This window comes from Conger conger, chromosome 12 (genome assembly GCF_963514075.1).
Source record: "Conger conger chromosome 12, fConCon1.1, whole genome shotgun sequence".
NCBI classification, from domain to species: Eukaryota; Metazoa; Chordata; class Actinopteri; order Anguilliformes; family Congridae; genus Conger; species Conger conger.
Window position 1 is genome coordinate 17,783,045 of NC_083771.1, and position 26,332 is coordinate 17,809,376.

General features: G+C 43.5%; 3 protein-coding genes across 6 annotated transcripts in view; 2 read left to right on the forward strand and 1 right to left on the reverse strand.

Moving 5' to 3' along the window:
- The window catches only part of zgc:73226 (uncharacterized protein LOC402792 homolog), a 9,974-nt gene extending 5,926 nt beyond the window's left edge, over positions 1 to 4,048 (reverse strand). The window contains exons 1-2 of the mRNA XM_061262606.1: positions 3,913 to 4,048; positions 2,217 to 2,452 (exon numbers count right to left, since the gene is read on the reverse strand). Coding sequence (XP_061118590.1) covers positions 2,217 to 2,259 — 43 coding nt within the window. The 5' untranslated portion in view covers positions 2,260 to 2,452; positions 3,913 to 4,048. The remainder of the gene's footprint in view (positions 1 to 2,216; positions 2,453 to 3,912) is intronic.
- A 30-nt stretch (positions 4,049 to 4,078) lies between these two features.
- The window catches only part of idh3b (isocitrate dehydrogenase (NAD(+)) 3 non-catalytic subunit beta), a 71,005-nt gene continuing 48,751 nt past the window's right edge, over positions 4,079 to 26,332 (forward strand). Inside the window, exons 1-11 of one of the 4 annotated variants that reach the window (XR_009710132.1) lie at positions 4,079 to 4,208; positions 5,183 to 5,356; positions 5,756 to 5,876; positions 6,014 to 6,074; positions 6,986 to 7,118; positions 8,099 to 8,232; positions 8,430 to 8,532; positions 8,799 to 8,945; positions 9,318 to 9,412; positions 9,813 to 9,873; positions 13,041 to 13,177. Coding sequence is in view for 2 of the 4 variants with exons in the window: in XM_061262604.1 (XP_061118588.1) it covers positions 4,167 to 4,208; positions 5,183 to 5,356; positions 5,756 to 5,876; positions 6,014 to 6,074; positions 6,986 to 7,118; positions 8,099 to 8,232; positions 8,430 to 8,532; positions 8,799 to 8,945; positions 9,318 to 9,412; positions 9,813 to 9,873; positions 10,314 to 10,397 (1,155 nt within the window). In the remaining 2 variants the exon portion in view is untranslated. Of the gene's footprint in view, positions 4,209 to 5,182; positions 5,357 to 5,755; positions 5,877 to 6,013; positions 6,075 to 6,985; positions 7,119 to 8,098; positions 8,233 to 8,429; positions 8,533 to 8,798; positions 8,946 to 9,317; positions 9,413 to 9,812; positions 9,874 to 10,313; positions 12,808 to 13,040; positions 13,961 to 26,332 lie in introns of those variants that run through there. The other 3 variants (XR_009710131.1, XM_061262605.1, XM_061262604.1) reach the window with 3 other exon arrangements.
- Positions 17,968 to 21,381, forward strand: LOC133141517 (perforin-1-like). Its single transcript, XM_061262088.1, has 2 exons — positions 17,968 to 18,482; positions 20,341 to 21,381. Exons 1-2 carry the CDS (start codon positions 17,968 to 17,970, stop codon positions 21,365 to 21,367), a joined length of 1,542 nt encoding a protein of 513 aa, XP_061118072.1. The 3' UTR covers positions 21,368 to 21,381.

Sequence of the window (26,332 nt, forward strand, 5' to 3'; positions counted from 1 at the left end):
AGGCATAAAAAAACTCCCAAATGGAAAAACACCAGTAACCAGAGAGGGAGAGAGGGAGGGAAGAGAGAGAGAGAGAGAGAGAGAGAGAGAGAGAGAGAGAGAGAGAGAGAGAGAGAGAGAGAGAGAGAGAATATGCTAGTTGAGAGGGGGAGGGGTGGAAATGTGTCTCTGGCCTAGGTTTTTCACTGAGAGAAATGATGATGTCATCATAGAGTACTGCTCAGAGTGGCCTTGGCCACAGTTGGAGCACCAAACTTCTGCAGTTCCAGTCTCAGGTCTTCTGACGGCTTCATTCACCTGACAGTCACTTATTTTCATTAGGCACTGTGTCAGGCTGTGTTTTCTACATTTCTAAAAATGGTTTTACAAATGAAAAAAGGAAACATAGCCATCTATGCAGCATATTATCATTATCATATTATCAGGAGGGGCTAGTCCAGCACAATAGAAATCAAGCAACATGAAGGCCAGCAATAGCAAGGAGCAAACCTCTACAAGGAGTGAACCTGATGAAGAGACAGTGAAACACATCGTTTGCATCCTAACTGGCAACTGAACAATGAAAATGTCAGAAGGTCTTCTTCTTTATTGAGTGTGCGGTTCAAGTAATACCTTTCACATTGTTTGATGTTTTTACATGTATTGCACTATTGACTATGACTGAAAAGTGTAAATCAGTGCGCTAGAATATTTCTGCAATACGCAGATAAAAAGATTGTGGAAGTCTGGCATTATACAGAAAACTGTGGTTAATAGTGCCATGGCCACAAAAGCATAGTATTAAAGGACCCAGGAAGATACTTCTCAATGATATAACTTTGCCAGTAGACCTAATATGTTCATTAACGTGGGCAGAAAACGACTCACACTTATGAGAGTCTTCTGAGCTTGGTTGTAGCTGTAGGCAACTCTCAGTAACGGAAGTCACTTTCAATAAGTGACAGCCTTTTTAACTCCTTCAGACAGAAAACAGGTTTAAAATTAAATCTAATTTTCCTGGTTTAGAAAAGGCCTTGTTAAGTGATATATCTGATGTGTGCTACTTAGAAAAGCTCCGGTGGCGTGTGTGCGCGTATTTGGCAAGTGCATACTTTAACTTAGCCACGAAGTAGCTGTAGATTGCACAAGTAATGTTTAAGTCTATATACTCCACCGTGCTTACATTTATTTTTCAAGAGTTACTTTTAAAAATGAGTTTATTATTTATTTGATTAGCTGCCCCTACGCCAACCACCCAGGATACCATCGACCGAAAAACCCCATTCACTGCCTGCGCTATAATCATCCGCTAATCTCTTATGACTAAGAGGCTTTCTCAGATAGAAACAGGTGAGTCATCAAGTACCACTGCCCAATTAAGGTGACCATAACAATGAAAACAACAACGACAAGGAAGCCAACAAACACTGCCGACATTTTCCACTGTCGATATCCCCACTAAAAATATGCAGCTCTTAAAATATAACACACATATTTATGGAACTTTATGTCACATAGATATTTTTATATTCAAATAATAATAAATGCATTCTTTATTTTGATCTATGATTAATGTGTGATGTGTACATTTTATGTATTAATTAATTAGTTAAATGATGTGTAAATGCCAAATAAATCAATACAATATCGTTTATTAAATAAATAAATGAATAAATACATAAATAGATACATAAATAACCATCACCTATAGTTCCTTGTTAGTCTCCGTATACTTTCAGCCTGGGGTCGAAATTGAAGAGTTTTAAGAGAGTACAAATACATTGAGATCAGTGAAGATAAAATCAGTTGAGTAGTGGCGCATTTCCGAAGTAGCCTACTCGCATGCAGTTTAGCACGACCGCACTGGGGCTCGTCACAACTATAGCCTTCTTCGCCATGCAGACCTGAATAGCAATGTAATTGACTTACTACTTATATAGGCCTAATCAATACTTATGTGTACTCAATGTCAGTTTGCTGTTTAAATTGCTTGAATTCACTACATTTTCAAACACATAAGCTAAATCGTTAAACTATTTATATCCATAAATAAACGCAAGAAAACTTCCAGCTTACTTTAATAAATTGCGTTTTATATAGTTGCCTATATATGTTTCATCAAATGTTTTTCCCCCCCTGAAAACTGATTTTATCTCCTAGGCTACTATTGCCTTCCGACAGCGCCAACATCATAAAAAAACGAAAAAAAAAATAGATATGGAAGGTAGCCTACTTACCGTGCAGGACATCTTCTGGTGACTGGGAGCCGGAAAGTGACATTGCCGCTCCAATCAATAAAGCGCAGAGGGAAGCCGATACTCACAAACACGGGCTCACAGTTCTGCAATGGAAAACTTTCTGTCGCTTTCGATCTCTCGTCCCATTCAGTGTCTCGGCTGCTTATGCAGTACGTAAGCGCGTCAGTCAGCGGGAGCCGAATCCAAGCCCCTCCCCACTCTCCCACGTGCAGATGCTGGAGGTAAACATCGCTGTCAGTTAACCACAATAGCTTAAAATAGGCTTGTTTGCGTTCATCAATTTGTTTCAAATGACAGTGAGTACTAAATATAGTTCTTCATTTGTAAAAATAAAAAGATTTGTCGGCATAAAAAGATAACTCACACATACACGCACACATACGCCTACACATACACACACACACCTACACATTCACACACACAGGCTGCATATGACATTTGTTGACCATATTGTATTTATTTATTTATTTATTTATTCATTTTCTTATGTATTTACTTATTTGTGTGTTGCAGTGGGCGGTAGTTAAAGACAGAGCAACAATATGACAAGGCGTGTGGCACCTGAGTGACAGGTTGGAACAATAGAGGTAGAGTTAAGTTCAGTGGTTCAAACATCAAGATATACGTATAGCTATAGGGTTGAAACAAGTCGCATGATACTGTGATTGTTTTCCCAATCACGTAACCTCCCATCGGCTTTTAATAGGCTGGCTAATGCGCAGTAGGCTATAGCGCAGGTAATCTGCTCGCCGTGATCCAGTGTCTGGGTATCCTCTGCCAACAACATAGAATTGCGCAAGAATTACAGTCTGTTCTCCAGGAGTTTAAAGGGTTGTTGTGGCAACTTTTGGAGAAGGCTTATCTTCTGTAGGCTTAGTCAGGTGTCCGAGAAAATGTGGGACAGCTGGGGTGAGAGTGGGAGTTCTTATCTTGGGCAGACAAGAAGTTACGCGTATTAATAGTCTCATCTTGGATCATCCCTGTCAATTTTGCAGTTATGTGACACACTTATATGACTTTTTGACTTTTGTTAAAACAAAGAATGAATTAGCAAGGAGCAGGGAGGAATTGGGTGCGGGGTTATCTGGTTCAGAGGTAGCTGTGCTACCCACTGAACCAAAGGTGAAGTCACGTTCAATTCCTGCTTTGATTCGGTGGGGAGTAGTCCAGCGATCGGCTCAGTGCACTGGCGGTGCAGCTACCCCACACCCACAACACTTAATTTCCTGCCCGATCTACAAAATTGACAAATTAAAAGATAAAAAGGTGATTTTTTGTTGTTGTCTTTTTTAATGGAAGATGGTAGGCCTAATTGATGCAAGAGCATTGCAACAACAATTTGATTAGACATTTTAAAAGAAAATAGCCTAAAGAAAAATACATCTAATGATTACTTGGCTTAATATCTCAATGAATACAACCATGAATATGTAAGTAGCTAGGTTCAATGGAATGAGGCTTTTAAATAGGGAGGATCCTCTACTTTCTTGTACTTAAAACTAGCTGTGTTAGTCTGACAGTAACAGGCTTATAGCATTTACTTATTTCCCCAAATAGATGTTATTGAAAAAAAATTGTTACATCATTATTATTTTTTGGTGGGGTTAGATACTGTTGCCAGCCAGCTAGTGAACTACTACTTAACTAGTATAGCAGCAAGTTCTCCGCAATTCACCTCATCAGTTTTATTCCTGAACGAAATGCTGTGGCAAGGACGTACAATGTTTTGCTCCATCGTCGCACGCCTAGCGATCTAACTACATGTTACCCTTTTTCTTCCATAGACTGCGGTTGGGCTGTGCTTATGACACCTTTTTCCCCCGGAACAGTAGAAGAGAAGTGTTTCCGGTGTCAGGGTCAAAATTAAATTCACCGTTAGCAATAACTAGGCTAAGGATACGGGTAGCTAATTGACATAGAAACAGAAGCATGGCGGCGGCACTCAGAAGGAGCCTTGTTACAGTAGCAAAGGTGAGTCGCGACGGACTCGGCTGAAGTGGTGGAGGTATCATCGGTGGCTAATGTCATGGGAGTAGTAACCTAGTGATGTTAACAGCGTCTCTTACAGCGCGATACACTTTGATAGATGTGTTGCTAGTCAGCCAGTTCGCTATCGTCAGTCTTAGCTTGCTAGCTAGCCTTCCCGACATCGAAGTCATTTAACTTGCTTAATTCCATGGATAACAGATAACCTAACGTTAATGCACTTGTGATTTACGCAAGCTAAATACCACAAATGTTTTCTGATAACGCAAACTGATTGTATGACATTGATTATTTCCTAATTCGTATAATTATCAACGTAGCTACGATTGTCAGTCAAGGTTGGGCGTTTGACAGTGATGACTGACAAGTTGTGAGCAATGATCATTTAAGAGGTGTCTTGTGTTCCATACGTGAGACATGTGAGAAATGTGACCAGTGCGTCTTAAGAAGATGAATTGTTGAGACACTGACGCCCTAAGCTTCCGCGAACCCTGTCGCAGTGCATTTCACCTCTGACCTGTAGAAATGCTTGACAGCCTATATAGTTTTGTTTTTCTATGTCACAGAAATATTCTCTCACATTTCCCAAATGACTGAACTCTGTTTTGAGGATGGGTATAAATGATTATACTAGCTCAATATTTGAAAAATAAATAAATAAATAATAATAATAATAATAATAATAATAATACTAATAGTGGATGGTATTTATAGTGCACATTCAAGAATATTTTACCAAACCATACCCAAGGTGTAGACCCCAACTGGGTTGTGTCTGACAGCCAGAACCCTCGCCATATGAGCTTTGGCAGAATAAGGTATTGAGCCAGTAATGCCTGAATTGTGGATTGTATCTATTTGTACAGTGCCATTATATTATGTAATGCAAATCTGGATCCAGGCACATTCCTGTATTTAGCATGCACTTACATACTGTCCTTTCTCTCCATTCCTTTCAGGGTCTTAACGGCCCCTGGCTCCATCATCTGCGCTCCCGACCCCTCAGTGTGGGGGCCTGTTTGCGGGCCCCAGAGGCCCCCCCAGCCCGTGCCGACAGCACTTTCAAGGTCACCATGGTACCAGGAGATGGGGTGGGGCCTGAGCTCATGACGGCTGTGAAGGATGTCTTCAAGGTGACACTTTATTTTAATTTTTTATTTTTTTTTGAGCTAGTGTAGTTTTCCTTCTGTCTCCACGTCCATGTTTGCTTTTGTATGTTCGGCTTTTCCTGCTGTACTTAAAAAATGTCTTTCCTCGCTGTTCTGAGGGATTCCAGCTCATTGCTTGTTCTGCCACAGATTCTATAGAGCCACGAGATGCTTAACTAGCTCAGGAAAGGGGCGTGGCCTGGTTTGTTAGGGGGCAATGGATGTTCTGCTCTGTAGTACTGCATCTGGGTTCTCCTCTCTCTAACTGGAACCTCCAGTCGTTAAGAATGTGAGAGGGAGCTTGGGAGATTATGATGAAAATGTGGTGCTGAGCTGAGTGCATGTCCTATGGTACCACACTTAAGGCTGTTATTCCCCCTTCAGGCAGGTGATGTGCCAGTGGAGTTTGAGGAGTTCCACCTGAGTGAGGTGCAGAACATGGCCAGTGAGGAGAAGCTGGAGGAGGTGCTCACCTCCATGAAGACCAACAGGGTGGCCATGAAAGGTGCGGTATTATTTTATGAGTTTGTGCCTCACCCAAGAAGGGTAGTCCTGTTTCCGTGGCTAGGCTGACTTGTCTCAGCTTTTTTTTATTTTGATCTATTGTGCTATTATAAATTTTATTCCCCCCTCCCTGTGCAGGCAAGATCCACACCCCGATGGAGTACAAGGGAGAGTTGGCCTCCTACGAGATGAGACTGAGGTGAGTCCTGTCTCTGTCACACAGGGACCCAGATCTTGTGTATCACGGGGCCAGACATTGCTTCAGCTTTTAACTCTATAAGCTGTGAGGTCACAGACATGTGACTGGGTTGTCCTTGGCTGAACATTCTTATGCTGATGTTGGTATTTAAAGGCACTGGAGTTTTTTAGAGCACTCTCTTAAAATTTAGTGCAAAAAAATAAAAATAAAAAAACCTGCTCTTTGAAGCGTTAAGCATGTGCCTTTCATCTCACCTGAGCTCTGGCCTGCCAAATTGAATGAATTGCCTGATTGAATTAAATGATTTGCATGGGATTTGTCCAATCTTGAGCTAGTGTGCATAAATAGACTTCTAAAAACTTGGACTGCTTGCAAGTATATAGTGTGTGTATAGAGTGCCACCTACTGCTCATAGAAGTAACAACAGGATTCCCACATCCGGTGAAAGACTTTATTTGCTTACATGCTTGGTGCCGTTTTACCGTAATTTCACCATAAAAATATTATTTTTAAGTCCTGGATTCATCTGAAATACATATCTGGAAATCCTATAACAATAAATGTTTTAGCCAGGCTTGTGTACCCAACCTTACCCTACATTTATTCCGTGCGTGCACTTGTGTGTGTGTGTGTGTGCGCACGTGTGTGTGTGTGTGTGTGCGTGTGTCTGTGTCTGTGTGTGTGCCCATGTCTGCTTTCGTGTGAGAGTGTGAGTGTGTGCCCATGTCTGCTTTCGTTTGTGTGAGTGTGTGAGTGTGTGAGTGTGTGAGTGTGTGAGTGTGTGAGTGTGTGAGTGTGTGAGTGTGTGAGCACATGCTCGTATCCATGTCCCTGTGTGCGAGTGCACACTCCGCATGTTTAGGCTGCTCACTTTTTGTGTCTGAAGTTTGTATGGGTGGTTGTGTTCCCAGGAGGAAGCTGGACCTGTTTGCGAACGTGGTCCATGTGAACAGCCTGCCCGGTTACAGCACCCGCCACAACAACCTGGACCTGGTCATCATCCGCGAGCAGACCGAGGGGGAGTACAGCTCCCTGGAGCATGAGGTACACCCGTCTGGGCCCAGCAGGACCAAAACACAGAGACAGTATGCCCCGAACACAGGGCCCAGCAGGACCAAAACACAGAGACAGTATGCCTGGAACACAGGGCCCAGCAGGACCAAAACACAGAGACAGTATGCCTGGAACACAGGGCCCAGTGAGACCAAAACACAGAGAGAGTATGCCTGGAACACAGGGCCCAGTGAGACCAAAACACAGAGACAGTATGCCTGGAACACAGGGCCCAGTGAGACCAAAACACAGAGACAGTATGCCTGGAACACAGGGCCCAGTGAGACCAAAACACAGAGACAGTATGCCTGGAACACAGGGCCCAGTGAGACCAAAACACAGAGACAGTATGCCTGGAACACAGGGCCCAGTGAGACCAAAACACAGAGACAGTATGCCTGGAACACAGGGCCCAGTGAGACCAAAACACAGAGACAGTATGCCTGGAACACAGGGCCCAGTGAGACCAAAACACAGAGACAGTATGCCTGGAACACAGGGCCCAGTGAGACCAAAACACAGAGACAGTATGCCTGGAACACGGGGCCCAGTGAGACCAAAACACAGAGACAGTATGCCTGGAACACAGGGCCCAGTGAGACCAAAACACAGAGACAGTATGCCTGGAACACAGGGCCCTGCAGGACCAAAACACAGAGACAGTATGCCCGGAACACAGTGCCCAATCAATGACTTAAATGAAACACAGGTTCTGAGAACAACCCGAAAACCAGCAGACACTGTGGCCCTCCAGGACTGGAGTTTGACACCTGTGGCCTAGTGGGACCAAAATATAGGGTTATGCAGGGCCAAAATACAGGGCCCCAACATCCAGCTATAGTTAAAAGTGTAAAAAAAAAAAAAAAAAAGATAAGATTTATTACCAAGCGCACTAATAGAATTAAAAAATAAAGTTAAAGATTTCCTTACTGTTATCTCTCTCGCTTGTTTCACTCTTTTCATCTCTGAAGAGTGTGACGGGCGTCATCGAGTGCCTGAAGATCATCACACGCGAGAAGTCCCGCCGCATCGCCAAGTTCGCCTTCGACTACGCCACCAAGAAGGGGCGCAGCAAGGTCACCGCCGTGCACAAGGCCAACATCATGTGAGTCCTGCGGAGCTCTGGCTGTGTGACTGCCTGTCGTCCACCAGAGTGACGGTCAAAGCATTCAACAGTCATTTCAATATTTAACCCAATGAGCAATTTGTCTGTTTGATATGGCCCGGTTTCATATTAAAGACCCCTCTGTATGAGCTCTTATCCCCCCATCACCTCAGTTTCTGTCCCCCTTCTCGCTACAGGAAGCTGGGAGATGGTCTGTTCCTGCAGTGCTGTAAAGAGGTAGCGGAACTCTACCCCAAGATCAAGTACGAGAACATTATCATCGACAACTGCTGCATGCAGGTACCCCCCCCCCACCCCACCATGCTGAGGGCATCAGCCGCATATGCCCCACAGCTACCCTGATGCTAGGCGAGCTAGCGGTTATGTGCCTCAAAGCATTAAAGTTGTACCTTTGTCCCTGGGCGGAGCAATACTGAAAAGTCCCTGACAGTCGTACTTTTATACGTACATTCGTAACTGAAATGTGCTGAAGTCCATAGCGGTGTGAATGTGATCTGAGTCCGGAGAGGAGAAGGTTGCAGCTGACGCACAGCTCTGCCCCTTAGTTGGTGCAGAACCCGTACCAGTTTGACGTGCTGGTGATGCCCAACCTGTACGGCAACATCATCGACAATCTGGCAGCCGGGCTGGTGGGCGGGGCCGGCGTGGTGCCCGGGGAGAGCTACAGCGCCGAATACGCCGTCTTCGAGACGGTGAGCTTCTCCCTCCCTCCTCATAGGCTTGTGTTGGGTTAGGGATGGGTATGTGTTGGGTTAGGGTTGGGTATATGTAGGGTTGGGGTTGGGTATGTGTTGGGTTAGGGTTGGGTATATGTAGGGTTAGGGTTGGGTATGTGTTGGGTTAGGGTTGGGTATGTGTAGGGTTGGGGTTGGGTATGTGTTGGGTTAGGTTGGTTTAGGGTTGGGTATATGTAGGGTTAGGGTTGGGTATATGTAGGGTTGGGGTTGGGTATATGTAGGGTTAGGGTTGGGTATATGTAGGGTTGGGGTTGGGCATGTGTTGGGTTAGGTATATGAAGTTTGGGTTAGGTACAGAGTTTAGTGTAAACGCTCTGTGTGTTGTAGGGAGCGAGGCACCCATTCGCTCAGGCTGTTGGCCGGAACATTGCCAACCCCACCGCCATGCTGCTGAGTGCTGCCAACATGCTGAAACACCTCAAGTATGTATCCTAGCAGCAGTACGCCCAATCACACACCCTCTCAAACAGCACATACACTCACCTTATACACACACAAAATGCTGCTCAAGTACGTATCCTAGCAACAACTCACACCCACTCACACACGTACACCATATAATGCATGAATACATTGATTGGTCAATTGGTTGTGGGTACTGGGCTGTTTGTGTATTGGGCTGTGTTTGTATTGGGTTGCGTTTGTGTATTGGGTTGTGTTTGTATGGGCTGTTTGTGTATTGGGTTGTGTTTGTATTGGGCTGTTTATGTATTGGGTTGTATTTGTATTGGGCTGTTTGTGTATTGGGTTGTGTTTGTATTGGGTTGTGTTTGTATTGAGCTGTGTTTGTATAGGCTGTGATGCAGTGATTCTCTGTTGCAGTCTGGAGTACCATTCCCACATGGTGAATGACGCTGTGAAGAGGGTAATCAAACAGGGCAAGGTAAGGCCGTCTGTCTGTCGCTGATGACCACTGATTCTGCGTGTGTGTGTGTGTGCGCGCGCGTGTGCTATGCGTGTGCTATGCGTGTGCTATGTGTGTGTGTGTGTGTGTATGCATGCAAGCTCAGAGCTGTGGTAGTTCTGAGCATGGATGTTCAGGTGTATGTATGTGTGTGTATGCACCTGTATGTACTTTCAAGGGTTGGCTCTAATCGAGTTTCTCGCACTCTGTTCAGAACATGTGAATGTCTGGTTGTGGAAGACGGATGCAGTTGGTCTTCTTAAAATTACCCGCCTCTATGAGTCACGTCTGAAGTGGTCCTCCCTCCTGTCCCCTCCCCACCCTGTGTGTGTGTGTATCCCTCTCCCGTATGTGTGTGTGTGTGTGTGTGTGTGTGTGTGTGTGTCCTCCCCTCACCCTCCCATGTATGTGTGTCCCAGGTGCGGACAAGAGACCTGGGGGGGTACTGCACCACGGGGGATTTTGTGCGTGCAGTCATTGACAGCCTGCGGCCCGTATACTGAGGAATCTGCCCCACCCTGGCAACCCCTCGCCTCCTACCAGGACCTTAATCCCCCACACTCAATCCCCCTTTTGTCCGCCTCGTACTGGCAACCCTCAGTCACTGCCCACAGCCCTGTGTGGAGACCGCTCCTGGTCTTCCCCATGACGCGCACACACACACACACACACACGTGCACACACATGCACACATACATACGCACCCATACGTGTGCGCGCACACACATACACACATGCCCACGCATGCAAGTATTTCTGCCTCCTCTCTGTGTCTCTCCCTTCATCTACCTCAGTTCAGGAAACTTAAATTAAAATATGAGGTTTCTTCAGGAATAGAATTTGAATGAATTCTCTGAATTTAATTCCTGGAAATAGAACTGTCACCCAACCCTGCCTCCCTCTTTCTGTGTCAGTATTGTTTGTCGCCTGACTGCTTTAACCCAGTCACATGACCTCTACTCAACATGGCAGCATGTGCTCTCTGTTTCTCTCCTCGAGACTGAACCTGCTTCCCCTCTCTGTCCGTCTGTCCGTCTCTGGGGCAACACTTAACGTTTCTTAGGTGGCTTTCCAACCTACCGCAGGCGTTGGGTTATCTGACCGTCCGCAAGCGTCAGGTTATCTAACCAATCGCAAGCGTTCGGTTATCAAACCGACCGCAAACTTGTGTTTTCTAACCAATCGCAAGTGTTGGGTTATCTACCTAACTGGAAACATGCTTATCTAACCAACTGCAAGTGTTGGGTTATCTTACCAACCGCAGGCATTGGGTTTTGTGCGGCAGCGCCTGGGTTTTCTGAGTCTTAATTAAAACCACGGTGACCTCTGACCCTCTGTGCGGTCATTCACGGTTCTCAGTCCCGCACAGTCACCATCGTCAGCTTCCACTTCTGAAGTGAGGTGGGAGCTGGGCAGCTGCACACACACACACACACACACACACACACACACACACATACACACAAACGGGGCTTATATTTCACGATGAGTGTGTGTGTGTGTGTGTGTGTGTGTGTGTGGTGACAGACCGTCTGTATGAAACTCTGAAGATATACTGAGGATTTCTTCCTTTCTAACAGTTACATTCTCACATGCCAGGATTTTCTGCGAAAACAAACGCACTGCTAGATTTGTAGGACACTGGTTTAGGGTCTGCTGCTCTTATGCAAATTCTGTTAACCCTTTGGACCATGTCAGGCCTTACAGGAGTGTGCACACTTGGCACGCCAGGGTGTCCCTACCGGACCTGTTTCAGCGCACAGAAAATGGCAACACTGGTGGAAAAATGAAACGCTGTTTACCTGTAGGGCGGGGTCATACCCAGTGCCTTCCAACCCACACCCCTCACTACACTACTGTTACTTTTCTACTGCTAAAGTTTGTTTCCACTGTAGTGAAAATGGTTGTTATACTAATGAGCAGTTCAGGAGAATGAGAATCTGCAAAATGAACAATTTCTGTTCATAACTGTATTTTTGTGGGATTTTCACCAGTTAGGCGGGCCAGAGTGTGTCCAGTCTGACCATGCATCAGTGGCTAGCACACAGGGCTGCTACTCTAGACGCACACACGTCCTGGCAGTGAAAGCAGTGCAAGGTTTATCTCTAAGGCACGTATCACAGTTTTGGCGTAAGGGCATATCAGGTGAAACAGCCTGACCCCTTAAAGTGCAGGCTTGGCTTCACTGCCGGGGCAGTTTATTTTACATTGTAGTAGTTATTACATGAATGAATAACACATCTGTTTATATGTGATGTATCCGGTCTGACTGATCTTTTGTCTGTTTTTTTTTTTTCTCACTATTTTATTTTGAATTGCATTTTTCTTTTTGTAATGCTTACTTACTAGCTTTGATTATTAACGGCTTAAAAATACATTTTCATGAAATGGAATCATGAAATGAGAAGACTATCAAAAGAAAAAAACAAAAACATTGAACAGTCCAGCTCATGCTAGCATGTATATCCTCAGAGTGAATGTAATTATGGTTTTGCAATGCGGTATCCACAGCAAGGATGTTGTTTGTTTATTATTTAAGTCCCGTGTACGCATCAGTCCTTTGGAGTTCATGCTTATGCACACAAACAATCCCAAATGGTCCAGAAACTTCCAGAACGAATGTTTGGGATGTTTGGAATGTTTTAAAATGCTGTATCCATGTTGCTTTAAATATGTGTTTTGATTGTAGAAAAAAATCAGTTGAACCAACAGGATTGTGTATGTTTTTAAATACAAAAATGCAGAGCCTCCTTGCATGGGTAGTGTTCATGTAAGTGAGAAGGTTGAGCATGTCTGTGAGAGCTAGTCAAAGCTTGATCCTGGCAGAAGTCTCATGTTTTCCCACTAGGCTGTTGTGAGCCTGATTCATTTTGTACTTTCAAAACTCATGTTAAATTAAAGAGATGTGCCTAACAGGACTGTTTCTGGTTTGTTGGGGTGAAGAAAGTCGGGAGGAAGTTGGGAGTGTGTGTCTGTGTGTCTGTGTGTCTGTGTGTCTGTGTGTCTGTGTGTCTGTGTGTCTGTGTGTCTGTGTGTCTGTGTGTCTGTGTGTCTGTGTGTCTGTGTGTCTGTGTGTGTGTGTACGCAGCAGGTGTGCCACTCCTGTGTGTAACACGCTCCCCCCCCCACCCCTCTGTCCATGGCAGGTGCGTACGGCAGACCTGGGGGGCTATGCGACCAGCGATGAGTTCACCCGAGCCGTCATCAGCAACCTGGCCATCTGACCGCAACACACACACCAGACAGGCCTATTCACCCCCAAAACTGGGCCTGGCCCGCAGTCCACACACACACACACACACACACAGTGTCTGCTCCGGTCCTGCAACCTTTTAAATAGCTTTTAAATATTGCCAGTTGCCACTGGAGACTGGTCAAATAATGTCATTCATTCTAGTGGAGGCTTCATTCATGATGTTTTTCTTAAGGAAGCATGTTTTCGCTGGGTTGCAGACTGAGCTTATGGTTTTCTCATATGTTTGTGAAGCTGGTTAGATTAGAGGCAGCTATTAGTTTACTGGATATAAAGCACAACATTTTGCATTACATGCAGGAACCATAATGCTATGAAGCCAATGCTGTGTCAAGTGACATACAGAAAGAGTCTGCGTTTTGACCAATGACCTTCCTGAACCCATGAAAAAAGCCCAAAGGATCCCCCATTCGCAGTGGATGCATGATTGTAGCTTGATTTGAATCTCACCAGCCATCACTTTTCAAGCTTTAAACTGGTTTATACTGGGAACAAGGTGAAAATGTTACATTTGAAAGGTAATGTGTTAATTACTTACATACATAATAGCTTGGAATAGATGGACACTTGTGGATTTAAAATTAATTCACCCCCCCCCCCCAGGAAGTTTGTTTATGTCATCCCCCAACCCTCTTGCTTCTGTGTGGGGTACTTGCTGAATTCTGAATCGCTTAATGTTTTAGTGGCTCAACGTTGTTTCAATGCAATATCCTTAAAAGTTGAAAGAATACATGTATATTTATTCTTATTTATTCTACAGATACATTCTATTGTTCTGTGTATTCATGAACAGAAATAAAAGGTTTTAAATTCCTGGGTGTCGAAGCATGCTTTCTCTGAGAGTCTGCAGACCACCACTGCAGAAATGTGGAAGGCTAGCTCAAATGCTGCCGACTAATCAGAGCTTTACCAAAAGAACCCAGTTTCATAATCAGGAACTTAGAGATGCCTGGGTCACGTTCAAGTAGCCTAGTAGAAAATTGTACGACTGGCGTAACCAGTAAGATTCTCATGATATCGCTTTATGATGTGCTCCAAACCTACAGTTATCTCTCAGCTATGTTTGCTGAGGTAATTATTCCCTACTAATTTATATTATATATCACATTTAATGTCTGATTCAACAAATTTAAAAAAATGGGTCAATAATAGAATTATGTTAAGTGACTGTTTACTAGAAAATTGTGAACCTAGGACAATTGAAATAAAGAGGGACAATTTGTGTAGGTTCAACTGGGCAGTAAATGTGCTTGTGTAACTGGGGACACTCACCAACACGCCAACCCTTGAGTTGAAGTTTGGGTTTGCTTCCCTATATCTATGACGAGAAAATCAAAACCAGACCGATCCCGTGGTTCCACAGAAAACGAGTCCTCATGTTTCATTGGTCGGTGGATTTACTAATGATGGTACAAGCCTCTAAGCGGCGCTTCGGGAAAAAACACTCCTCGGAGACCCTGTATCGTTCGTGACATCACTAGGTTCTTCTGCAAGCCCAAGCTGGCAGAGATGAATGACTGGACAGAGAGACTGCCCACCAGGAGGGCAGATGTGCCACCAGTTCCAGGACTCCAGGACCGGCTTGGACGGAGAACATGGCCGGATGAGGAGCTCCAGGAGGGGTGTGACCGCTCTAGCCCAGTGAGTGAACTGGCTAGGCTAACGAGAGAACCTCTAGGGTTCCTAGTACCGAAGCTGCAACCACAGACTGCCGATCACGACATCAAGCACTTTTAAACACATTTGAGAGGGTTTGCGAAAGTTTGTCCCTGGTTCCGGGACGACTGGGCAATTAGCTTAGTCCAGCTCTTGAGAGCGAAAGCTCAAAGTACTTATCTCAGCATGGACATGGGCGACACCGAAAACTACGACAAAGTCAATGATGCCATTCTAGTCAAATACGAAATGGCCACAGACGCCTACCGCTGAATATTCCATTCCTTGGACATTCTGGAGGGTGAAGCACCATGGGAGCTTAATGTGTACCTCAACAAGCTGTTTGCCAAATGGGTCAAACCAAACAAACCACCCCAAGACTGCAGAGGAAGCCACACGCCTTGCTGAGGTCTTTGGGCTCATTCCAATCCCTTAATTTTCTCCTTTTCTTTTCTAGCCCACCCATTGGGAGAGGCTAGGAAAAGATGAAAGAAAAATAAGTAAAGACAGGGAAATCGAGAACGTGAATTCAGCTAATGGAGTGCCCTTGCTCCTTCAAACGTTATTTTGAAGCCATGTCAGTTACAGATGTGGTAGATGAAAAATATTTTTTAATCAACCCTAAAACTAACCGGAAACAAGTGCAGAGAAGTGAGAATTGGTGGGGTTTTTTGTACCAGTTAAAAGCCTTGCAGCAGCATTTTGCACTAGCTGCAGGCGGAGGAGGGATATCTGGCGTAGACCAAAGTGCGGGGAATTACAGTAATCAAGGAGAGATGATATAATACATGAATAGCTATTTCCAAGTTGTTAAAACGAAAGAAAGGGCTTGGCTTTGGCTGGAAGTTGAAAAAAGCTGGTTTTAATGACAGAATTGATATGTTTGTCAAATGTGAGGGCAGAATCAAAAATGACACCCAGGTTTTTGGCATGGGGTCAGGCAGAGTGGGATGGAGGGCCAAGGTCAATGGAGCACATTGTGAAGATAGGGGTATTACCACATTCTGCTGTTTTTGGACACTCTGTCCCAATGTCTCTGAGAAAACCCCAGCTGGGTTCTCATACTTGGCTGGATTAAAGGCCAGATAAATCTTGAAAAGGAGGGACCGGGGCCCTGCACACAGCACAATGCATGGACAAGGTGAGAGGAGAAGCGGCCATTTTATGTCTCAGCTGGGTCAACAGGAACTGAAGAGAGCAGTCTGCGAGCAACAGGTGAGGCTGAAAGGGCATTGAAGTTCATTTATTAACTGATAAATTAATATACTTACACCGATGTACACATGTACACCTACGCTGGATCATGAGCAGGAGTGTGTGTTTTAGCTACACATTCAAAGAACAAAATAAGAGACCACAGTCTTGTCAGAAGCATATATACTAATGTATTACATGAAATAGTCCAAAAGCAGTCCGATTAGATTACACCTTTAGATTAGAGGCTAACTTTTAAAGGAATGGCATTGGAAACACTGAATACAGTCTGTCCAAGTTCAAGTATCAAGTCTTACAGGGCAAGTCCAAGGTTTGAGTAGTTGTGATTATTGCAATGTAAAAAATAGTGGTCTTGAAATCAGTGAGGTACACTAACAAAATGTATTAATTTATCTGAACTGGTCAACCTGCTGAACCATGTAGAGCTCGGAGCTGGTCTGAACTGGTCAACCAGCGACCAGCTATTTCATGACCTAGCTTGAGCTGTTTTTTTTTTCAGCAGGGATGCCTTCTTCTGCAGTTAATGTTAACTTGTAGACCTAGTGTCGGACCATGAAATTGCTTTTTGAATTCCTTTCGAACATTAGCCAGAGCAAATATTAAAAAAGGCACCCTGCTGTAAAATCCAGCTATGCCAGTTTGAAAATTCAGCTGGTCAAGCTGGACATAAGTTGGTCTAGTTGGGTATAAGCTGGTCAACCAGCTACCAGCTGTATAAAAAAAATAACTTGAGCTGGTCTGTACTGGTTAACCAGCTAAACCATGTCCAACTGGGAGCTGATCTGAACTGATCAACCAACTACCAGCTGTTTCAAAACCTAGCTTCAGAAGTCTTTTTTCAGCAAGGCAGTTTTCAAAAACACTACAAGACAAGGAAACTGAATTGTGTAGTTTTGATACATTTAATTATAATGAATTAATGACAAGTAAGAAAAGAAAGTAACGTGATGTTAATGGAATTTAGCAATCTTAGTCTTCCATAACTGGTATTTGCTATTTGTTATTTTAGCTGATAGCTAGCTCATGTACACTACGGTGGTAACCTTTTTACCAAACGTTTATTGAAGGCTAACTTACCATATGGGCGCAGACACAAATTTTATTAGATTGTGTAAACAAACTGAACTAAGCCAACACATGGCTCACTGCTCATGTTAGTTAACATGTCTTATTTATATTTTATATCATTGAAGCAGAGATACAGTGTATTTTACAATGACGTTGGTAGATAAACATGATTGGTAGATTTATATAGGTACTTTAGTTAGCTGTCGTTTGTCCAGCTTCTGAAGAAATTATTGAAAGCGTTAGATGGCTAAGTAATATCAGTCTGGAGAATCTAAACACTAAGCTGGAAGGGTGGGTTTTTAGATGTCTAATAAAGTTTGATGGAGTACATCCTCTATCCGAGATCTCAGTCCAACACAAATGTTCATCTGTTGTTTGGTAAGTTTTATATCCAAAAGGAATCATTCCGGGTATATATTCGGTGGACATTCAGGCTCAAAATGATGAGAGCAGCAACGCACGGACACGCCATGGTTAACTTCAGTGAAATAGCAACGCTCAAACAACGTTAACAACGCTCAAACAACGTTAACAACGCTCAAACTGCTTTGTGATTAACTAGGAAAAGAATAGCCCAGCGAAAGAATATCACAAACATATAGCTAGTTTAGTTTTTTCACTTTTATTAACAAATACAAATCACAAATAAACCTAAAGTAAATTCCGTCAGGTCGCAAGTAGCTACATTTCTTTAGCGACTCAAGTGCGACTTGAGTCCAAGTAGCGGACTCGAGTCTCCAACTCTGGCTAATAAGGTTAATATCATACAAATATGAAACCAATGTATTTTGTTTTACCATGCACCATAGGGACAGCAAATTGGCCAAAATTATGATGTTGGCTGCTGTTCATCCATTACTCTCCTCCTGCCAGTGAGAGCTATGACTCCCCAACTCTACCTGTGCCTCCTGGTCCTGGGACACCTGGGCGTGGTGCTCTCTTGTCGGGTGGGGACGCTGGAGGAATGCCAGGCAGCCCCGTTCGTCCCCGGGCACAACCTGGCGGGAGAGGGCTTTGACGTCGTGAAAGTCCAGCACAAAGGTGCGTACGTGATCGACCTCCAGACCTTCCTGGACTCGAGCGACTTGTGCACCCTCTGTGAGAACACACTTCACAGCGACGAGCTCCAGAAACTGCCGCTGTCCGTGCTGGACTGGCGCTCCTTCACCAACTGCAGGCAGGAGCTGTCCAGCGCTCTGCTCGCAACCGTCACCTCCGTGGCCGACAGTGCGACCGACCTCATCGAGAACGACTGGACCGTGGGCCTGGGCCTCGGGGACATCGCCGATCTAACCATTGGTGGTAGCCACTCCACCGCGGTCGAGTTCGCCACTGAGGCCTCTGCGAGCGACAAGTCCGTCTTCACTTCTCACCAGCTCAGCTGTAGCCACTACAGGTGGGTCAAGCCGCCAAAATAAGAGTCTGTTAAAGAAATGAGCAGAACCAATTTCTGGCTGATTCAACTGGTTATTTTTACCCTTCCACCAGACACCATAAATCATTATTCTAACTCCCCCCATTTTTTCATTACCCTGAACAAGAAGTTCTTAGTAAGGCTTCTTTGTGAATAGGTCTGTATTACAGGTACAGTGCAATCCGTATGCACTTGGACAGTTTCTGTTCCTTAGTCCAGCACATTGGATTTCAAATTAAACAATGAATGTGAGGTTGAAGTACAAACTGCCCCCTGTAATTTGAGGGTGTAATGGCATATTTTCAAATTTGTCCATAAAATAGTTAGACGTAATATCGAGCTTCTTTGACTGGCTTTGCAATGATTTAATTGTACCTTTATGGATGAAGATGCGATGGTTGGGGGTAGAGAGGGAAGCAGGGCAGGCAGGAGGTGATGCAGGCAAGGCAGGTGAGTTGACAGGTGAGTAAGCAGGTGGATGAGAGCAAACAAAGGAAACTCCAATAGATTCCAATGATTCAACAAATGGTTAGTAGAAAGTGGTTAAATAAGTAGATCCAAATGATTTCGAAATTACAAATAGTCTGAAGTCGAAAATGTGACAGGTAAGTATTCAAAAAAGGGTGAAATAGTCTTCAATAGCCGTGAAGAACTGTGTGCTCTTACGTCTTCCTAATTCCTTTGTTCTCAGTGTTCTAAAAATCAAAAGTGAGTGTCGGCCATCTTAAAGCTCAAGGCCTTCTCATAATAACAAAAATAAGAGTTCTTTCAAAATAAAAGATCCTAAATTGAAACCAAGTTATCTGTGCTCCCGTAGCACGCATTCAACTCATTAAAATGGAAAATGGCTCCTACAGAGGGTATTTACATCCATTTTGGGTGATGCGTGTAGGAATCACATCCCTTTTTTATACAAACATTTTAGGGGACCAAAAGTAATTGGATGGTTGCTTCTCAGCTGCTTCTGAATAGTCATGTGTATTCAATCACTTCATTAGTGCAGGTATAAGAAGGTATAAGCTTTCAGTATCTAGCCTTGAGACTTTTGATTCTCTTTGAAGTCTGTTATTGCCGTTTGTCAACTTGAGGCCCAGATTTGTGCAAAAAAACTGTCAGAGACATCGGCTTTCCAAAATAAACTGTTTGGAACATCATTAAGAAGAAAGAGAGCACTGGTGTATATTTGGGATCATTGCCTTGCTGTGGGATGAAGCACCATCCAATGAGTGTGGAGGTATTTCTGAACTTGAGCAGCTAATATGCTTCTGTACTCTTCAGGATTCATTCTGCTTCAGTTACGTTGTCATCAAGTGCATGGGAGCCAGCACCTGTGGCAGCCCTGCACGCCATAAACCCCCACATCCATCTATCACAGGTGAAGAGGGAGCTTTGGATCTTGATCAGTTCCTTTTGACCTTTTCTCTTGCCATCACCTTCATTATAGTGAGAATTCAGATATCAACTGTAGAGGTCTTCCTTGACCTATGAGCCCCTTCGCAATTACTAAGCTCACCAGTGCTCTCTTCCTTTATAATTATATTATTTATTTTTTCTTATAATACCTTCCTTGACCGTCTTTGCCATGACGTTGGTCCTCATGTTTGGCAATGCCAATAACAGACTCCAAAGGCAATCATAAGCAAAGAGAATCAAAACTCCATACCGAAAGTTTTCTTATGCCTGCACTAAGGAACCAATTAAATACACCGGTCTAATAAGAAACAGGTCCCCTAAAATGCAAGGCTATGTATAAAACGGGATTCAATTCCTATAAATATCACCTGATATGGACGTAAATACCCTGAAATTAATGAGGATATTTGTTTCTTCTGACTTGTAGCTACCGTGTCTCAGGAAACCCACCTCTCAGCGCAGAGTTCCAACAGCAGCTGCACTCTCTCCCACAGGAGTACGACCCAAACACCCGCCACCTGTACAAGCGATTCATCAACACCTACGGAACACACTACATCCAGCAGGTGCAACTGGGCGGTCGTCTGATGAGGCTCACCTCCATCCGCACCTGCCTGGCATCTGTCAACAGCCACTCAGCCACCAAGGTGAAGGACTGCCTGAACATGGGCCTCTCTGTGGGGCTGGGCTATCTGGAACCTTCCGCCACCACCAGCCAGTGCAGGACTCTGCTGGAGAACCAGGACAGCCAGACGGGCTCTCAGCTGTCATACCTTAACCATGTCACCGAGATCCTGGGGGGACACAAGTGGCTGGGAGAGGTGTCCCTGTTCAAGAACGACTCTGTTGCCTTCCGAAAATGGCTGACCAGCCTCAAGGACGTACCAGACATCGTGTCGTACTCCCTGTTCCCCCTACATGAGCTGATTCCCGACCCTGTCGTCAGGGGGAACGTGAAGTCCGCGGTCAACCAATACCTGAAGGAGAACGGCATCCGAAAAGACGGTCCTCCCAAACAGTGTTTTGGGCAGCCCAACCTTTCTGCTGACTGCTGCCCCCAAAACCCAATGAGAGGCCGGCTCCGGGTGACCGTGATCAGGGCCTGGGGGCTGGACGGGGACCCCGTTGGGAAGCCAGAACCCTATGTGAAGTTCTGGTATGGACCCCACTTCTACCAGACCCACTGGATCAAATCGGAGGACAACCCCATCTGGAACCTGGTCTATGATCTGGGCCACGTGGAGGCCTTCCACGAGCTGAAGATGGAAGTGTGGGACAAGGATGTGTCTTACGACGACCGCCTTGGCACCTGCCGTACACGACTGCAGGAGGGCAGCCACTCCCTCAGCTGCAATCTCAGTAAAGGAGGGGGCTTCTCCTACTCCTACACTCTCACCTGCGACCCACAACTCAGCGGCTACCAGTGCGCCAAGTACAAGCCTGCCCCCCAGTGACGTGTCAGGGAAAAACAGGCCAAATCCCATTCTTTTTAGTGATACTGATCTGGTAACAAAAATCTAGTCTACTGCAATGCACGTTTTAAAATAATCAGCACTTATTGCTGGGTTATCTTGATTAATGAAGTTATCATGATAACTATCACACATTGTTTGCTTCCAACCAAGTTCACAGTGACCTGATGATTTTCTGTTCCAATGATTTCCACTTTATCAATCAACTAAATAAACAAATTGTATAGCTGAGTTTCCTTGTCTTATTGTGTCATCTCTGAGTGATCACTTTAGTTCAGGAGGGCCATTCTGTGTAAACTGAGATGAAGTGCACCGTAGCATATCTTCAATTTCTTAAATTTTTGTGTGGTAGTAGGCAATGATGAGGAATATAAATCCTGAAATTTTTAGCTTCATATGCTGCTTTGTTTTTGTGTGAGAACCTTATAAATTTCAGGGGGCCATCGCATAAAAGGGGCCGAGTTGCATGAAATCATTAAATGGCCATAATTCTACAAACTACTTGCTGTCAAAAAACATTAATTTCTAATTCACTCTAAATCTCTAATTAATATCTCATTTCAGTGCCCAAGCCCAATATTAAGTGGCTCCACCAAAATCCCATGGAGTTTTGTCTTTGTTAGAAAATTTTTTACAAGGTCGACATTTTATTCTGTAGCTCCCGAGACTGGCTGAATGTTCAGGTTTGAAATTGGTTGACCAGTTTTCTTTGTCTTCTTCAACCCATTCCTGCTCCGATTCTGAATAAGTCCTCAGACTCCACAGAAACATCAGACTCAGGTTCTCAATCATCTAGGACACAGGTGTCAAACTCCAGTCCTGGAGGGCCGTAGTGTCTGCTTGTTTTTGGGGTGTTCTGGGTTCATTCAAGTGATTGATTGGTTAAAGAATCCACACGTCTTGTTCTCAAGACCTTAATTGCCCTTAATTGGCAGCTGATTGAAAGGAAACCACGAAAACCAGCAGACACTGCGGCCCCCTAGGGATTCAGTTTGACACCCCTGGTCTAGGACGTTGTTATCTAAGACATTTTTTCCTAAATCCTCTGCCGTAAATACTTCTAAATATTCGCTGCCACTATCAAATAAACTTGCTATGACTCACTTCATTTTACTTGCAAAATACGAAAGAAACTTGTTTCTGAGCGCAAGGATTTGCCTATTGGTTAGAATACAATAGGGGCTTCAGACAATAGCACAGCAGTCATTTTGAAGGTCATGAAACTGAAAGTTTATTTATTTTTTGTCTGTGGAAGACTTAGAAGAGACCCATCTTCTATAAAAAAAAAATACATAATCAGGTAATTAACAATGATGACTTTGCTCATGAAATATGCAATGAAGTTAATTTACACATATTCTGACACCAGGAAGGCATCACCATCCTCAGCTTTGGATCTGATGAATATTCACTCATGGTCATCTTTCATGAAAAAAATGGTCTTGGTATCCTAAAATCTGTCCCAAACAGGAGAAAATTGAATAGTCCCGTCATGTTTCATGTTTAGTTATTGTCTTAGTTACGTTATTGTCATGTCACGTATTATGTTAGTCTAGTCTTGCCATGTTGTTATGCTTTATTTCTTGTTACATTTAATTTTCATGTCATGTTATGTTTCATGTTTAGTTCTTGTTACGATTTATTTCTTAGTCTTGCCTTGTCACGTTATATAATTCATGTCACAGTTCACAAACTTACGTCACGATTTATGTTGTTTCATGTTAGGTTGTTGTGTTCATTGTTTAGCATACATTTTTTGTGTCTATCTGCAAACCTTGCATTAATGCTTTCTCTCTCTCCCTTTCTGCCACTCACGCTTCCCTAATAGTTTCAATTTCCCTTGTCTTCTTACTAATATACTAATGCTAGATCAGGATTGGGTAATACTAACATTCTAACCTTGTGTTCATGTTACCTTACGTTTCTTGTGCTTGTCATTTACTAATTTACTAACGCTAGGGCAGGATAGGTTTATGACTAACGATTACTAATTATCTTGTCAATCCTCCACATCCATTCTCATGCTGCTCTCAAGCTAATTGTCTACACCTGTCTACATCTGCATATAAGCTCAGTTTCATGTCAAGTCTTTGCAAAATTGTTGCCTCCTGTTCGTCAGTGCACTCTTTAGCGTGCACTGACTTTAACTGACATAACTATTGTTTATGTCATTATTTGTTATTATTTGTTTTACTTGAAACTTGAAATTGATTTGACGCTTGTTACACATATTTATATGATTTTATTTTCATGAATATTGATTTGTTGAGTTACAATATGTAAGAACCTATTTTACGTTTTGTGTTGCATGGGGACACATTTCAGTGTGACAATTTCCTCCAAGACATGTGCAGCACTATAGCGTAGCAGGAACAGTTAAGAGTGGAGTAGCAAGGGAAACTTCACTTATAAGTTTATAAAGAGTTTAATAAGAGTTTAACAATTGCATTGGAAGGTTTATGTTTGGAGAATTTTCTTTTTGAAGACTTTTATTTCGGTCAAGTGGACTCATTCCCTCTTGGTTACGTGCAGCCAGTGAGGTACGTTATTCATGTGTTTTATGTTGTCGTGCATATTTAAGTTTCAGTTTGTATGAGCTATACTGTGAATTGTGTTATTTGAACAGTTTAACGGTGGATTTGAGGACAAAGACAATTAAATTCATCTGTAACAAAAGAACCGTGGTCTTGTGTATTTCCTGGACTGGAGGGAGTGATAGTCGAACTCAGCACCTGAACTTTCCCTGATCTGCTCGCGCCTGACAAGACGGTGACAGCTCCTCAAGACAAGAAGCAGATAAGCCGCTGTTTTGTTAGGGACACATAAGTTCATCAGCTTTTTCATGAAAACGTCCATAAGCCAGACACTAAAGTTTGTGTTCTGAAGGGTGACACAAGGATTGAAAAAAGACAAGGGACTGTGTGTAGCCTAAATAACAATAACAGTGTTTTCACAAGATTTGTAAGGAGCATTAATGCAATTTGATTATTGGTATTTGGTTTATAATGATAATTCGTTATTTAATTGAAGAAAGGTAATTGATTTACTTTGGGGGAAAAAGAAAATCTTTTGTATTACACATTCAAGTAAGCTGACATTTCAATGGAAGTTTTATATTCATGGTTCAATATTTCTATGCAAGTTCATTGAAGGTTTTCCATAGGACCTTGTCAACTGTATGCTAATTGACTGTAGCCTAATATTTTCAAGTCTTTATAATGTGTACTTGCCTTTAAATTGTGATTAGAAAGACAGTCATCTAATTTAGATTAGCCTATTCACTTGTATTTTGTGTGAATATGTTAATGGTGTGCGCTGTGATAGACTGGCGACCTGTCCAGGGTGTATTCCTGCCTTTCGCCCAATGTATGCTGGGATAGGCTCCAGCCCCCCTGCGACCCTGATCAGGATAAGTGGGTTCAGATAATGGATGGATGGATGGATGTTAATGGTGTAGGCTACCGGTCATTTCCAAATAATTTAAAATGTCAGAATCAAGTAAAGTCTCAGAATCTAGAAGCTGCCATAGAACAAGTGGCAGAGCAAGAGCAGACAGGTGAGTCGACCAATGTACAACGAGCAGTACAGTCTGAGCAGCTTCGTAGAAGTGAAAGAGACCGCACATTAACAGAAAAGGGAAAAGAATTCCAGAAAGAAAAAACAAAAGGGCTATTACTTCGCTTTGACAGCATTTATGAACGTTGGAAAGCTCTAACTAAGGTGGCTAAAAAATCTGTGATAAGACAGGATCCCAGTAACATCCTACAAGAACACGTCAGCACTATTCAAAAGGAATTATCTGAACTGAATATTGTTTATGAAGAATACCGAAGGATTGACAGCCCAGCTCATGACATGCGCCGCAAGCTGGATAAATGCATATCAGTCACCAGTCATGTTGTAGAGAATGCTCAGTCTCAAATTCAAGGCCTGATGGCAGCTCTGTATTTGCATTTTCAATCTCCAGTGTTTCAACTCCAGTCTCTAATTGTTCTACGGCTAATTCTATTCACTCTCAGTCTCAGGCTAATTCCATTCGCTCTGGTGCATCCTCAATCAAAAGGCAAGAAGCTGCTGCCGAATATGCAGCTACGCAAGCTATATTGAAGATTATGGCTGAGCAAGAGTGCCACCAAGAGAAACTGCAAAGACTTGAAACTGAGGATAAGATGATAGTTGCAGACCAAGAAGCAGCTGCATTATCTCGCCGTCTACAAGGAGAAAAGGAAGAGACTGAGCGTAGGATAGAAAAGGAGAGACAAGAGGCTGCTCTCTTAAAGAAACAGCAGGAAGAGAATGCTGCAAGAAAAAGGTCTGTAGAAGACTTGAAAAGAGAGCTTGAGCGTTTGGAAGAGCTGAAAAGGCTGAATGCAGCCAGAGCATGGCTTCAAGTCTATGATGAAAAGGAGTTCTATCCAGACAAAGAGCTTAAACCACAGAACTCTGAACTGCCTGCAGTTGTGCAAGCAGTTACTGATTATCAGCACAGACAACCACTAAGAGATGTGGCTTCAAGAGATGTGCTTCAAAATGACACAAGAGAGCTTGTCAAGGTTTTGGCTGAGGCTATATCAGCAAATAGACGACCCATACCAGAGCCTACAATCTTCAGCGGGGATCCACTCAAGTTTAGGCATTGGAAGTCGTCCTTGCAGACACTAATTGAGAGGAAAAATATTCCAACTACAGAAAAAATCTTCTTCCTTCAGAAGTATGTAGATGGAGATGCTAAAGAGGCCTTAGAAGGTTATTTTCTGACTGATTCAGAAGATTCATACTACGCAGCATGGAACTTGCTCAATGAACGATATGGCGAGCCTTTTATAATTGCCAAAGCCTTCCGAGACAAGTTACATGCCTGGCCAAAATTAGCCCCAAAAGAGCGTGCTGACTTAAGAAAATTTGTGGACTTTTTACGCAGTTGTAAATTACATTACATTACATTAT

Bases quoted from the DNA above. Each gene is read 5' to 3' on its own strand.
- LOC133141517 (XM_061262088.1), top strand. From the start codon at position 17,968: ATGACTCCCCAACTCTACCTGTGCCTCCTGGTCCTGGGACACCTGGGC. The intron at 18,483-20,340 runs GTGGGTCAAGCC...TCTGACTTGTAG, and splicing joins CTCAGCTGTAGCCACTACAG to CTACCGTGTCTCAGGAAACC.